Source organism: Myxocyprinus asiaticus, chromosome 22 (genome assembly GCF_019703515.2).
Source record: "Myxocyprinus asiaticus isolate MX2 ecotype Aquarium Trade chromosome 22, UBuf_Myxa_2, whole genome shotgun sequence".
NCBI classification, from domain to species: domain Eukaryota; kingdom Metazoa; phylum Chordata; class Actinopteri; order Cypriniformes; family Catostomidae; genus Myxocyprinus; species Myxocyprinus asiaticus.
This window is the reverse complement of record NC_059365.1, coordinates 10,921,752-10,937,684: the sequence shown is the minus strand read 5'-3', so window position 1 is coordinate 10,937,684 and position 15,933 is coordinate 10,921,752. Positions and strand designations below refer to the sequence as shown.

Below are 15,933 nucleotides of genomic sequence, written 5' to 3'. Positions count from 1 at the left end.
TGTGCGAGCAAGGAGGCCTACAAACCTGACTCAGTTATACCAATTCTGTCTGGAGGAATGGGCCAAAATTCCAGCATCTTATTGTGAGAAGCTTGTGGAAAGCTACCCAAAATGTTTGACCCAAGTTAAACAATTTAAAGGCAATGTTACCAAATACTAACAAATTGTATGTAAACTTCTGACCCACTGTGAATGTGATGAAAGAAATAAAAGCTGAAATAAATAATTCTCTTTACTATTATTGGGACATTTCACATTCTTTATATAAAGTAGTGATCCTAACTGACCTAAGACAGGGAATGTTTTCTATGATTAAATGTCAGTAATTGTGAAAACTGAGTTTAAATGTATTTGGCTGAGGTGTATGTAAACTGTCTTCAGCTGTGCGTGTGTGTGTGTGTGTGTGTGTGTGTGTACATGTTTATACTACATTGTTGGGACCAAATGTTCCCACAAGGATAGTAAAACCTAAGATCACCTACATGAGGGAAATGGCTTATTAAACATACTAAACAATGTTTTTTTGAAAATGTAAAAATGCAGAAAGGTTTCTGTGAGGGTTAGGTTTAGGGGTAGGGTTAGGGTTAGGGGATAGAAATTATGGTTAGATCTGTATAAAATCCAGAAAATGCATGGAAGTCTATGGAGAGTCCCCACAATGATATAAAAACATAGTTGTGTGTCTGTGTCTGTGTGTGTGGTCGCCTTATAAAATATTCCATGTGCCAAAGGAAAGAGAAGGGAAGAGCAGAAATAGAACATGAACAGCTTTGGGGTGAGTAGGGTAACCGTCACGTGAACCCGTTAGAAACGCACTTCGAAAAAACGCTTTGAGCTGCTGGCGTTCCGTAGTGTGTCACGCTGTTCTTGGCGGGGACTTTTGTAAATATCAACAGTTCAGAAACATGGAGGAGTCTGAGAAGAACAGTGAATCTGTTTCCGTTAAAAGTGATGTGGATAATGTTGGTGACAGTGGTAAAGTTTCAGCAAGAACATCAATTCACCGCAAAGATTCGGTTAAATCTTCTCAGTCGAAGCCGAGACTCAAACTGTTTAAAAAGGTGACGGAGAAAAGTCTGCAATGGCTGGTGGAGAACGCAAGGTACTCTTAGGCATTTCACACGGCAGGAAAAATCAGATTTTTCCACAAATTCGATTGTTTTTTTGTTTTTGTTTGTTTTTTTGAGTGACTGTTCAAACTACAAGTTATATGTGGCCAGGTCAGATTTTTTTCTGTTCAGATTACAGTCACTTTTGATATTACGTCTACAGTAGTTGTCATGGTAACGCAGCAATCTTAAGTATATTCACCATGCATGAGATTTTATCAGTGGATGTTTTACCACTGATTATGCTTTTCATGAGGGCAGTATCCAAATATGAACATTCTTCACAGACAATGGCTTAAAAATGGGAGAGGTGGCAAATGCAATATTTGCTGCTGCTGCTAGTGTTGTTGCTGCCCGTTTTAGCGGGGACGTCCTGTATTTTGGCCGAAATTAAGACATCCCATACAGGACGCCTTTTATCCTGGGGTCCTGTATTTTAGCAGAGAGCAAAACATCCCGTATTGTAGGCTTTGTGTCCCGTATTAAAGCATAAAAAGGTCGGACGGAGAGAAAAGGACCCGCGTCCTTTGATGAAACGCTCAAGATCCCCATATTCGTGTGACGTTCAATACTTTATTGCATTGTGGTTTTCGCAACTGGTATGGGTTACTGAATCTTAGCGCATCTCTTTGGGTAAGTTAAGCCAATAACTGTATTATTATAAGAGGTTTGCATTGCTTTGCGTGCCCTGTAACATATAAATCACATCTGGGTGTGTTTCATTCAGAAGTGATGATCTCTATGCCCTGTTTACTTTCCACTGTGAGAGTTTTGTAGGGCTGAAATGTGTAATAAAACAGGCTGACTGATCCTACTGCATGGCCATCATTACTGTAATAAATTCGAAGTGCCCTGTGAAGGCATTAATTATGCTGTTCGGAGCGCACTAGGTTTTCTCGTCACAAAACCTGACGTATCAGAATCAGACCGGAATGAGCTTTACTGCCAAGTGTGCTCACACGTACACAAGGATTTTATTTTTTTTGGTGATAGGAGAAACACAAGTGCACACAAGAACATTACAGTGAGACACAGAATATAAAACAAGGTAAGAGTATAAATAGACATAAAAAAATATAGGACATAAAACATAGAATGGCGTATGTGCAAGTGGTAATATATGTGCAATGTAAGGGGTTTGTACAGTTATTTAATTAAATATGAGTGAATTTACATACTCCGATCAGCCACAACATTAAAACCACCTGCCTAATATTGTGTAGGTCCCCCTCATGCCAACCCGCATCTCAGAATAGCATTCTGAGATGCTATTCTTCTCACCACAATTGTACAGATTGGTTATCTGAGTTACTGTAGACTTTGTCAGTTCGAACCAGTCTGGACATTCTCTGTTGACCTCTCTCATCAACAAGGCATTTCCATCCACAGAACTGCCGCTCACTGGATGTTTTTTGTTTTTGACATCATTCGGAGTAAATTCTAGAGACTGTTGTGCATGAAAATCCCAGGAGATCAGCAATTACAGAAATACTCAAACCAGCCCATCTGGCACCAGCAATCATGCCATGGTCCAAATCATTGCGATCAGATTTTGTGTCACTGTATAGAACAGGTATAGCGGTGTCTGTGAAAAAACTCAGAGAAGGGATTATGTATCTTGGCTCCAGGGTATGGAGGAGGAAGCGAAAGCAGGTGTTTTCCACGACCGAGTAAGAGCGGAGATCCTATGCATTAAATGTGATAATGGACTGTGTGATCTTCTTTGCACTTTCGAAGTTCTGAGGTAAGTTTGATACCATCGCTTGTTGTATTGTTGGCTGATTAGCTACGTTTTGCGGAGTTGCTGCTAACTTTAGCTCTGGGTGAAAAAGAGAGATGTGATTCCTCATATTTGTTGTGTTGCCGAAGTATTTAATCTTGGTTCGACATGTCTTGCACACAGCATATTTTTTATCAAGCTAATTTTTCTACTTAGTAAAAACCGAAATGTGCCCAAATATCTGCTTTCAAGAAGTTAGGTGCATTTTTAAGCTCCGGCTGCTGCTCTCCCTCCACCATGTCTCCTATCTACAAACATCAGATGCAAGTGCTTTGCTTCCGGAGGACATGGGCAAATTTTTTATTAATATTTAATAAGACTACTTACTGTATTTAAAATCAGTGCAGCATATACTGTATATGATATTTAATAAAAACATTTAAAAATCGATTCTTTTGTTTTTATGCATCAATACAGAATCGTTCACGTCAGCATCGCGATGCATCGTAAAAACGATTATATTCCACAGCTCTACACAATAGTCTCTAGAATTTACTCCGAATGGTTAAAAAACTTCCAGTGAGTGGCAGTTCTGTGGACGGTAATGCCTTGTTGATGAGAGAGGTCAATGGAGAATGGCCAGACTGGTTCGAACTGACAAGGACTACAATAACTCAGATAACCCTTCTGTACAATTGTGGTGAGAAGAATAGCATCTCAGAATGAAGTCCAATATCATCTCCACTGATTTGAGCATGTTCAGCTCAAGGTTGTTTTGACTGCACCAGACAGCCAGCTGTTCAACCTCCCTTCTGTAAGCAAACTTGTCACCGTCGTGGATGAGGCCAATGACTGTGGTGTCATCTGCAAACTTCAGGAGCTTGACAGAGGGGTCCTTTGCAGTGCACTCATACGTGTACAGGGAAAAGAGCAGTGGAGAGAGAACGCATCCCTGAGGAGCACCAGTGCTAATAGTGAGGTTCCCAGATGTAAGTTTCCCCAGTCTCACTAGCTGGTGCCTATCTGTCAGAAAGCTGCTGATCCACCAACAGTTTGGGGTGGGTACAGAGAGCTGGGTCAGTTTGGTTGAGAGAAGATCAGGCATGTCAGGGTTTTGCAGGATATAATGCAGTCCCATGTTGACAGCATCATTCACAGACCTGATTGCTTGGTAAGCAAACTGAAGGGGGTCTAGCAGGGGTTCAGAGATGTCCTTCAGGTAGGCCAAAACCAGTCTCTCAAATGACTTCATGACCACAGACGTGAGAGCAGCAGGTGTCATGACATAAGTCCTATGTTTGTTTGTTTTTGGGGGGTTGGGGGGGATGATGGTGGAGCGTTTGAAGCAGCATGAAACTTCACACTGCTCCAGTGATCTATTGAAGATCTGTGTGAAGATGGGGGCCAGTTGGTCAGCGTAGACTTTCAGACAGGCAGGTGAAAAACCATCTGGGCCTGAAGCTTTCCTAGTTTTCTGTTACTTGAAGACCCGGCACACATCCTCCTCACAGATCATAAGTGCAAGTTGAGTAGGAGGTGGGGGTCGCAGGAGGTGTTTATGTTTGTGTGAAGTGAAGATCAGAGTGGGGGAGTTGTGAGACTCGTCTTTTCAAACCTGCAGTAAAACACTTTCAGGTCATCAGCCAGTTGTTGATTCTCCACTTCTGTAAGCATCCTCTTTGGCATGACGAAGCTGTCTGAGTTTTGCTGTAAACCATGGTTTATCTTTATTGAATGATAAAATGTCCTAGTAGGGATGCACATATCCTCACAGAAACTGACATATGATGTCACATTATCTGTGAGTTCGTCCAGGTCTGTGGCTACAGCTTCAAAAACACTCCAATCAGTGCATTCAAAGCAGGCTTGTAGTTCCAGCTCTGCTTCATCTCTGTACAGTCCTTACTACAGGTTTAGCTGATTTTAGTTTCTGCTTGTAAGTCGGGAGAAGTTGAACCAGACAGTGATCAGAGAGTCCTAAAGCCGCACGTGCGACATGCATCCTTACAGTGGTGTAGCAGTGGTCCAGTATATTTCTGTCTCTGGTGGGGCATGTGATGTGTTTGTATTTTGACAGTTCACGGGTGAGGTTAGCTTTGTTAAAATCTCCCAGAATAATTAAAAGAGTCCTGGTGTTGTTGCTCCGTGTCTGTGATGTGATCAGCCAGCTGTTACAGTGCAGTGTTCGTGCATGCTTCTGGTGGGATGTAAACACTCACCAGAATAAACTAGGAAAACTCCCGCAGTGAGTAGAAAGAAGCACTCTTCATCAACTATAAGCCTAAATTAGGACAGCACATCTTCTTCAACACTGATACATCTGTACACCAATTTTCGTTGATGTAAAAGCATGTCCGGCCGCCCCTCGTTTTGCCCGATGATTCTGCAACGCTCTCAACAGCTGAAAGCCTGGCAGATGTAACGCGCTGTCCGGGATGTCTACATGCAGCCAGGTTTCTGTGAAACAGAGCAGCAGAGTTAGAAAAGTCCTTATTTGTTTGAGTGAGCAGAAGCAGTTTGTCCGTTTTATTGGTGAGGGAGTGGACATTCGGCAGATGATTACTCGGCAGTGGAGTCCGCGTTGTAAAGCTTTTTGATGTTGACGGAGCTTCACAAGCATGCCGGCGTGCTTCCGTCGCTTGCGTCTCTTTGAACGCTTGTAGAGCACAGCGGCGCCTCTAATGGCACTTTTCCACTGCATTTTACGGTTCGACTCGACTCTGCTCGCTTTACTTTTCTGAGCTTGCTTTTCCACTGCAGTTTAGTGCAGCCTCAACATAGGTGGGATTATATGCTGATCATCATAGTTGCATCGCCCCATCCAGCTCTTGTTGGATCCTCTCCTCGGCTACTAACGAGAGGAACGTCTGCACCTCGTTTATTGACCACAGTGTGGTTTTGCGCACAGCCATTTCTTTTTACAATTCGAAAGCCGTGTGAACAAATTATACTGCTATCGCTGTTGCTAACTTTAAAACTAGCGGGTTGATGTCCCGTGTCGCAAATCCAGTGACGCTGGTAGCGACGATTCTCTCTGACCAAACAGTGATCTGCAGGGTTTTGACGTCACATTTAGTATTGGTTTGGCTCACTTGGAACCTCAACCGAGGTGGTACTAAAAAAAGTACCAGGTACTATCCACAGTGGAAAACTCCCAAAAAACGAGCAGAGTCGAGTCGAGCCTTACTGTGCAGTGGAAAAGCCCCATAACTAAGATGTCTAACAAAACATCCGAATAATCAAATACCGGCAAAAAATGATCAGGTATGCTCTGACGAATATTCAGCAGTTCATCCATGGTTAAACTGATCGAGAAAGGGTGACAAAAAACATGACAAACAAACAAAAGTAACAAAAAAGCTGTACAACAACCGTCGCGCACAGCAAATGATGGAAAAACCCCACAAGAAATCTGATCTGACCGTTCAGACTGAGACGCATTGAGAAAATCGGATTTTAATCAGATTCCAAACCACCTACGAATGTTGTTTGGATGAGGCTTGTAAAAATTTAATGTGTTTTTTTCCTGTTCAAACTACAAAAACCTAAACGAATTTGAGTGACTGCGTCCAAAAATCGCTTAGGTTTTTTTCTGCCTGTTTGAACGTAGCCTTAAATTTTTTTTAAATTTATAGTACATTTAAAGGTACTATTTTTGTTTTGCATAGATAATTACTTAGTTTCATGTTTTGTGTCAGTTTCAACAGGTTTTCCCACTATTTCCAGCCACTGTCAGAGCAAAACCCTCAGCTGACAGAAGCCATGCATAAACAGTTCGTCAGTCAACTACAGATATTAGTGCAGGTAACATATGAGTGAATCTAATGAAGCATGTTTAACCCTAAAATCACATTGCTGTATTAAGGTAAAACATCTGGAGGTATAAAAGTAATGATAATTTGGGGGAAGTGTACTTTTATCCACATTGAAAAAGATAGGTTCTTTATTTAAAATATAATTTCTTCTTTTGATTTTTGAGTGAAAGGTATTTTGGATATGTTCTGGGCAGTTTAATGAGATTTACCCATATAGTCTTTTATCACTATATTATAATATATGCACTAAAAGTATGTGTGTGTGTATTCTAGGGATTCACCTATATGAACATTTTTGGCTGATAATACCATTATTATGCCACCTACCTTATTTTATCATCAGATCACTATTTTACTTTGGAATTATGCTTTAAAAATTTACAAAAAGGAACAAAAGCTTTTTCACTGATCTAACCATAAATAATTTCCATTGAATATGGATTAAATCTGTTGAACACATGACAGGCCAACATTTTTAAGAGAACCTCACTGAAAGATAAATAGAAGATAAAAAGAAAAATAACTAAATATGATAGCATGATGATTGATATGAAAAAGATAATACTGTACTTCTAAAACATTTTTACACTTCTGTTTTTGCTGTTCAAAACAATAGAACCCAACTTTTACATGTATGTACTGTAAATGATAGAACATTAGAAATTCATAATCTGCATAAGTTAGGCAATTCAACAGAAATGTCATCCACATCATGGAAAAAGTTTAAACCAAAGGATCAAAACCCCCTTTTAAATTCTGTATTATAGTGGTAAAATAGAGCTGCTTAGCTGTGACGTCAATTTGTAGGCAAACCTGGAAGGCTAATTTGCCATGGGTTCACTTGGGATTTTCCTATGGGTTTTTATAAGGGGGGGGGGGCTCAAATTATGAGTAAAATAAGATCTGTGATAAACATTACTTTAAGATTAGTGGACGTTTTGTTCTACAACAAAAAAACACTTTCATACCTCAAACGTGAAACTTGAAGAATTAAAAAAAAGTATGCTATTCAGGCTTTATACTTCACGTTTGAGGCATGACTGTGTAATTTATGTTGAAGAACAAAACGTCCACGTATCAAGTAATGTTTATCACAGACCTTATTTTACTTCTAAATCCAAAACCCAATTAGGAAAATCCAGAGGGAACCCATGGCAAATTCTCTTCCAGTTTTCAAGATTACAACATGAACAACTCCATATACAATGTATAATGCCATTCAGACCGCTAGAGGGCCCCACTTGCTCACTCAGTGCTGACTGAAGTGCTGAAAGCAGAAACGCACACTGCGTCTGCATATCCATACTTCTCTACTTTATAGTATGCCAATGGAGTAGTATGTCAGAATCCAGACTATTAATGAAGCAGTAAGCGAGAAATACCCGGATGACCTACTATTTCCGGCGAGATTTTAAAGTGCGGATCGACTGGACACATAACGATCCCATAATCCTTCGGGAGCTGAGGCGACGTCACGTTTAAAACACTGTTTTTTGGTTTTTTTTAAATGCCTGTGAATCACAACTCGGACGGCTCTTCTCAACTGTAAGTGATATATATACCAAGATAATTGTTCCTTGTGCTTAAATGGTGCTTGTTTAACAAAAACAAAGCAGATCATTTTGCGGTTGTTTTTATTACGTCATACAGTATATTCGGGTCATGAGATGATGACAGCGTTCCCTGATGAAGTATGTCCGAAATCTATTCATACTACTCGCATGCATACCTAAAAGAACACACTGTTTTGCCGGCAGATAAGTGCGTCCTTCATCAAATACAGTACATACTGTGACAGTACGCGGCTTCGGACGCAGCTGCAGCCTTTTAAGGTCTAGTAATCGTGCAAAGCCATATTGTGATTTCAGTCTTCATTCAATTAATCAGGCAGCATTAATGGATATCATACCAGTATCTTATTAGTCAAAGTCTGCTGGTTTCAAAGCATTTTGAATGATTTCCTTAATCATGTATCCTGTAGGTAAGTGGTGTTTTCACTACTGTCACGTCTGTTTATGGCGGTTTTTCCACATTAGAGCGAGAGAATAAAAATGATACATTACAATGTTCTAAGGATTGCCAACCCTTCTACATATTATGGCTATTATTATTTCTGTATTGTGCATTTAAATGCACAGAGTTTTTACAAAGTGATTTATTAATGAATTACAAATCAACCATTGTTTTTTCATATCTGCGTTTTCATTCTTGTAAGCAATAGGCAGATGGTTTTAATTTGGTCAATAATTGGCCGATAAATATCGGCAGTCGATACATCGGTGCATCCCTAATATATATTATAGGACACACTTTTAGTCACATCATCAACCATCTAACAACAGATGCACAAACAGTATGTGGGTAATTTAATGGAATGCTCCATTAAAAATTCAACAGTTTATATTATCAGAACAGAAAGCTGCTTTTGTTTTATTAGTAGTGTATTTGAGCACAGTTTTTATCAGTGAACGTGATGCATATGTGGCAATGATGATATGTGTGTTTAGAAAGAAATTGCCAGTGTGATTGAGGAGGGAGACCTGCAGGTGAAGCTGGAAGAGTTGGATAAACTGGAGGAGCTTGTTAAAGATACATCAGAACCTGCATGGTGAGGACACAGACTGATGCTATGTATGGCTCCATAATGTATTAGAAAAGATGTTTTGCTTTAAAATTAGGTCAAATATGTAGGTGCTATTATGCAGTAATATGCTGACTGCCCCAGTTCACCCCCAGTACTACACTATGATTTACATTGTGTATATTAGCCCTACTAGTCTTATGGATTCGGATGAGTGCACAGTATTTGTGTTATATTTTGTTTGTTTTTTGTATCATAATTTATGTCTTAATTTATCTGTAGTTTTAGACTTTGTTAGTTAGTTAGACTTTGTAGTTGACCTTTTGCTGCAATATTTCTGGAATTGGCTAAAGCAAGTTACAAACAACATTCATTATGGCAATAAAGTAAATGCATGACTACTACTATATATATCCCCACCCCCCCAATACAAACTATATGAAACCTTTTTGTTTTGTTTGGGATTTGAGGTGCGTTTAACCTTGATACATAAGTCTGTTGTTGTTTTAGGCGTCCAACTGGAATTCCAGAGCAGGATGTGTGTAGTGATTTAGCGACGTATTATAAGAAACAGGAGGAATACATGTGTCTACAGCTGAAGAAACTCCAGAAGGAAAACATAGCGCTTGAACAGAAAGTACAAGCCGGTCGAGAGACCATCACCCAAACAGAGCAGCGCATTTCCACAGCAGTAGAAGAATGGAGGGTAAAAGATTATTTGATTGATAAAATTTCTTCGTCACATGTTAGCAAAAACTCAACAATGTCTCTTTCTCTCCATCTGCAGGCTTCTCTTGAGGATCTGGAAGCATTTGTCTCAACTCTTTCCTCTTCTGAAAACTTTGAGTCTCTGTGACATCTGTGGACTAAGAAACATTTGAATTTGTGCCTTTGTATGGCTTATTTTTTTTTGTGATACTATCTTACTAGTATGTGTACTCCTTTTCATTAAACATTCCTTGCACAATTTTTTTTTTTTTTTTTGTATTTGTATCCCCTTTTTTTCCCAATTTGGAATGCCCAATTCCCACTACTTAGTAGGTCCTCGTGGTGGCGTGGTCACTCACCACAATCCAGGTGGCGGTGGACAAGCCTCAGTTGCCTCCGCTTCTGAGACCATCAATCAGCGCGTCTTATCACGTGGCTCATTGTGCATGACACCGCGGAGACTCCCAGCATGTGGAGGCTCATGCTACTCTCCGCGATCCACGCACAACTTACCACGTGCCCCATTGAGAGCGAGAACCACTTATCGCGACCGCGAGGAGGTTATCCCATGTGACTCTACCCTCCCTAGCCACCGGGCCAATTTGGTTGCTTAGGAGACCTGGCTGGAGTCACTCAGCACGCCCTGGATTTGAACTCGTGACTCCAGGGGTGGTAGTCAGCATCAATACTCGCTGAGCTACCCAGATCCCCTTCCTTGCACGTGACAAGTGTTGTGTCAGTGTATATTTATCTCTAAACTGAGGACAAATTAATAAAAATACAAGTTTCTACGTCTTTGTTGTGTGAGAGAAAACCATTGCTATGGATGATTGTTACATAAATTAATACATTTACCATGGTAACCATAGTTTCCACCCAAATCCCATGAACTAAAATGGGATCTCCTTTAAACAGTGTAAGAACATATGATTCTTTCTTCAGAATAATTTAGTTTCATTTAACTTTATTTGATGACTAATGTCAAGGTACCCGTTTTATTATAGTGACAAACACTAAATGTTATTTAGGTGGAAATTGTGGTTAACGATTTCATTGCAAAGGTTGCAAGAGCATTAATAAAGGCTTTGCATGGTGTCTGAGTTTGAGTGAACGGATGTGAAGGGAACCTTTTCTCGCGTCATCGTAATAATTTTAATGCACGTATGAACGAATCATTACGGTATCGGTACTACTGTTGATGTATTTGACGGACGCTTGAACGCAATATAAATAGTTGTGTTTATAGAGTGTTAGCGGTCATTTTGGTTGTCATTTATTTAGCCTTTTATAGAAATAGATTAGGTTGCAAAGGTTATGACGGAAATATTTTCAACTTTATTCGGGCAAAATGACACGGGGCCGGCAGGTATGGGGTTTGCGACTGGGAAGCCTCCGCCGCCCATGAACCAAGCGCCTGTGGCGGCTCAGATTCCAGGACAGCTCGGGGATGGCGGGCATACAATGCGAAAACCCGGAGCCATGAACGAACCCTTTTATTTATTACGGGAACTGCCTGGTAAGTAAGTCTTATATTAAGGAGATATGTAGCATGGGAAAGTGCACATGTATGAGCTTTTCTGTGTTTGTTTTGATCCAGTTGGAAACGACCTGACGGGAAACACGAACCTCATCACGCATTATAATCTTGAACACGCGTATAATAAATTCTGTGGCAAGAAAGTGAAGGAGAAGCTGAGCAACTTTTTACCAGAGTTACCAGGTAAAACCAATTATGTGTGTGTGAGAAAGAGAGAGATAGAGATATTCTGTTGAATTATATGAAAGTCCTTGTCACATATTGTGAGCTAGAATAGAATCCAGTTATTTAAATGAGTCATTTGTGGTAATTTGGTGCTTATTTATGGAGATGGTGAGCTTGACATCCTGTGAGGACCTAAAGTTTTTCAGAAATTTCAAAGGTTTTGAACTGATGTAATGTGCTCTCTCTTTCAGGTATGATAGACTGTCCAGGTGTTCAGGATGGCAGTTCTCTGCGCTCTCTCATAGAAAAACCTCCAGTCTGTGGAAACTCCTTCAGCCCATTGACAGGCGCTCTACTCACTGGATTTAGACTGCACACTGGCCCGGTAAACAGATGCGCAGTTTGACTGATCCCTTGACACAGTGGCTGTTTCTCAAACCGTAGTGAGCTATCTAGAGACTGGGGTTTGGGCTAAATAGGCACATGATGCCCAAAAGGTCTGTCTAGGTAGGCAGCTCATGCTAGATGACTAACTGGGTTTTGAGACAAAACCAGTGAATTGTCTAAAATGACTTTAGATCAGTGGTTCTTAACTGGTTTTGCATTAGGATTAGCTTCAAGTGGCAACACAACACAATCCTAAAATTGTTCTTGGAAAAATACATGACATTTATTAATACTTCCATTTATTTTGCTATCCTGACTATTGGGGATGCATGATATATATATATATATATATATATGCACGGGCAGGGCCGTAGCTAGTGGGGTGAAAGGTGGTAAATTCTAGGGGCCCATAGGTCCAGGGGGGCCCCACAACAAATTCTAAACTTTATTTTTTTAATAGGAAAGGGGCCCTGGCCAATATACAGTCACAGGGCCCAGAATACCTTGCTACGGCCCTGTGCACGGGTTATACATTATTGGCTGATAACCAGTAAAATCAAAATATCTTATCGCTGCAACAGTAGAATTACTGCTGATAATTAGCTACGGTTTATTTGTTTGCGCTTGTAAATCACTGACTCCCTGTGTCGTCTTCGGGCAGTCTCAAGCTGGCTCATGTCGCTTTGTGGGGATTATTTCAACATCTCTATGCCTTGTTACATTGTTTTTAGAGCCGGTTTTAATCGGTATCATCTACTGTAAGTAAGGATGCACCGACGTATCGGCGGCCTGTATGTATCGGCTGCCGATATTTATCGACCAAATTAAAACCATCAGCAAGTCGGTTTAAAGCATGCAAATGCTGATATGAAAAACCGATGGTTCATTTATAATTAATTATCAACACGCTTTGTAAAAGCTCTGTGAATTCAAATGCACTATCCATAAATAATGATACCTACAGAATGTAGAAGGGCTGGCACTCCTAAGAATATGCAATATTTAATTTTTATTCTTCCTTGTTCTCACATTATTGATGAAAAACAGATGTGACAGTTGTGAAAGCGGCACAATCAGGATTACCATAAATACTTGGCACAAATGGGCACATACAATTTATGTAAGTTTATTGTCATTTATTTCTCATTCAGATCAGCATAAATCTGTAATATAGGCACATTTCTGGTTCATGTTACATCCGCCAAACCTTAAATAGCAGCAGTTAAGAGTTGGTCAGATTGTCAAATCCAAATTCCAAGCTTTGAAATGACTCCAGTTTTTCAAATAAGTAGATTTTAATAAATTAGTTAGGGGTTCTAGGTTAAAAGATTTAAATGATCAGTTATCATATGTGAATCAGCACAGAAATTCCATATCGGTGCATCCCAACTTACAATGCATGATTATAAGTTTAGTTGCATTTTATTATTTGTATTCAGCATTGTTTTTTCACTGCTATCCTATTAGAACAAAATAGTGATGCATTTCTGGGTTGCGACCCACCAGTTGAGAGCCACTGCTTCAGAGCATTTTCTTAGAGCTTCAGTTGTATAGTGTTTGTGTGTGTTCTAGCTTCCAGAGCAATACAGACTGATGCACATACAGCCACCAAAGAAAAAGAGCAAACACAAACACAGGCATCATCGTCCTCAGGATCCATTACCACCAGGTAATGTACAAAACCTGATATATTTACTTGCTGACGGTCTCTGCACACACACAAACTGACTGTAACCTGTGTTTGTCTGTGCAGAAACCCCTTCAGACTCTGACCCCAAGAAGAAGAAGAAAAAGAGGGACGATGACCCTGATCGGAAGAAGAAAAAGAAGGACAAGAAGAAAAAAAAGGTGAGTGACTGCAAAGCTAAAGTGATGCAGGACATACAATAATGGGACAGGATCACAGCATTTACAAACATTTTAAAAGCACTGTCCAAATAAATACACACAAAAATTGCACATTCTCATTGCTGATATCTCACACTTTGACTATGAGTGTAAAGATTGGTTCTTAGAGGATAGAATGATCAAAATGAGTTTATTTTGTCTGCTGGTTGTGGCCACTGTAAATGTATAGAGTATCACACAGTCACTGTTATTATAATATTACACAAAGTATCTGTGGCATTCACACCAGTGTCATCCAAAATCACACACACACACACACTTCATTCTGGCCATATGCTGTAAAATAATTTGTCTAAAGTAATTTACATATGCCTAGATTTGCCTGATCATTTTAATATGAATTGTAGCTTTGATCTTTCTCATTTTTAGATACCGGTATGTTCTATGAGTGCTTTACAAACAGTTTCTCTGTACAAAGTTTTCTCTTTATGCTCTTTTTTTTTTTTTTTTTTTTTCCCAGAATCGACATAGTCCTGATCACCCTGGTCTAACTGGCTCTCAATCCAACAGCAACAGCCTGAGATAGAACGATTTGTGTGTGTGTGTCCGCGTGCATGTGAAAAAGAATGTGAAACAGTGTTAGAGACCCTGAAATGGACCAGTGTGTATGAAAATAATGTTTACAAAGGCTGCTTGTTGATGATTTCTGCAATTTCTCTCTGTAACAAATAAACTTTTGTTATTAATTTTGTCACACCACAAGTAGCACCATTGCATTGTTAAACTGAGACTTCATGACAGATCTATATTGAATGAATATTCCGGGTTCAACACAAGTTATGCTCAGTCGACAGCATTTGTGTCATAATGTTGATTACCACAAACATTAATTTCAACTCGTACCTCCTTTAAAAAAAGAAAAAAAGTGCAAAATTCGAGTTTAGATTGAGGCACTTACAATGGAAGTGAATGGGATTACTTTTTGGAGGGTTTAAAGGCAAAAATCTGAAGCTTATTTTATAAAAGCAATTACATTAAATATTCTCTTAAAACTTGTGTATTATTTGAGCTGTAAAGTTGTTTAAATCGTCGTTTTATGATTTACGGCATTACGTCGTCATAGTATAGTGGTTGTAAAATTTGATATTTACACAGAAAAAGCAAGTTAGCAATTTATCACCCTTAAATCATGTTAACATTTTGTGGCCATACTTTTAAAACGGTGAGTATTTTAATGTTTATGGATTGGCCTAATTCACTTACATTGTAAGTTCCTCACTGTAATCCAGATTTTTGCCTTTTTAAAGGAGTTTAATTTAAATACATTTTTGTGGTAATCGATATTATGCCATAAATGCTGTCAATAGAGCTTAACTTGTACTGAACCCGGAATATTTACCAAAAAAATGTGTTAAAACAAAATTGTGTGTCTTAAATGCAGGGTGTCCACAGTCATAGACAATCTGGGAATACTAGGGGATTTTAAAATAGTGATTTACTTGCCTTTAATAATAATAAACAATTTATATATATATATATATATATATATATATATATAGATAGAATATAATTTTCTTGTTGTAATTGGCTGTAAAATGTTTCATCGGCTAGAATTTGATCTTTGTAAAATCTGTAACTTGTGCACAAGTAACAAATGATTATCCAGTAATCACAAACAGAAGGAAAAACTTTTATGTCACAGCACATTTCAGGTTTATTACTTAAATAAATAACATACCCAGTATGGTAGCCTGATCACATTTTAGTATGCAAGATCTGTATGAGAAATGGTGGGAATGTACTCAAGAAGTCAGACAGAAGATGGCAGTGTTCAACAAAGAGAGCGTTTGAAGTAGCTAAATCATAAAAAATACTGCTCTAAAAGTGAGTTCCCTTTCAATTCAGTCATGAATACTGCGTCATAGCTGACACTATGGGTTATCCCCGCTGGCGTCTTGCAGATGTTTCCACAAGCACATGAAAAACCCTCTGTCTGGCAGGCACGAGCGCTGTTTTACATACAGCTGCACTCATGAGGCTGATTGTGTTGACTGTGAATGCAT

The 15,933-nt window shown here is 39.3% G+C and overlaps 2 protein-coding genes across 2 annotated transcripts; both read left to right on the top strand.

The window, feature by feature from the left end:
• Positions 1-880: 880 nt before the first annotated feature.
• Positions 881-10,951, top strand: si:dkey-6i22.5 (polyamine-modulated factor 1). The gene is made up of 5 exons (XM_051650202.1): positions 881-1,102; positions 6,528-6,633; positions 9,152-9,252; positions 9,736-9,931; positions 10,013-10,951. The coding sequence occupies exons 1-5, from the start codon at positions 906-908 to the stop codon at positions 10,079-10,081; spliced, it is 669 nt and encodes a 222-aa protein (XP_051506162.1). The 5' UTR covers positions 881-905; the 3' UTR covers positions 10,082-10,951.
• Positions 10,952-11,112: 161 nt separating this feature from the next.
• Positions 11,113-15,603, top strand: med19a (mediator complex subunit 19a). Its single transcript, XM_051650201.1, has 6 exons — positions 11,113-11,449; positions 11,531-11,653; positions 11,887-12,020; positions 13,595-13,691; positions 13,776-13,870; positions 14,391-15,603. The coding sequence occupies exons 1-6, from the start codon at positions 11,248-11,250 to the stop codon at positions 14,454-14,456; spliced, it is 717 nt and encodes a 238-aa protein (XP_051506161.1). The 5' UTR covers positions 11,113-11,247; the 3' UTR covers positions 14,457-15,603.
• Positions 15,604-15,933: the final 330 nt, after the last annotated feature.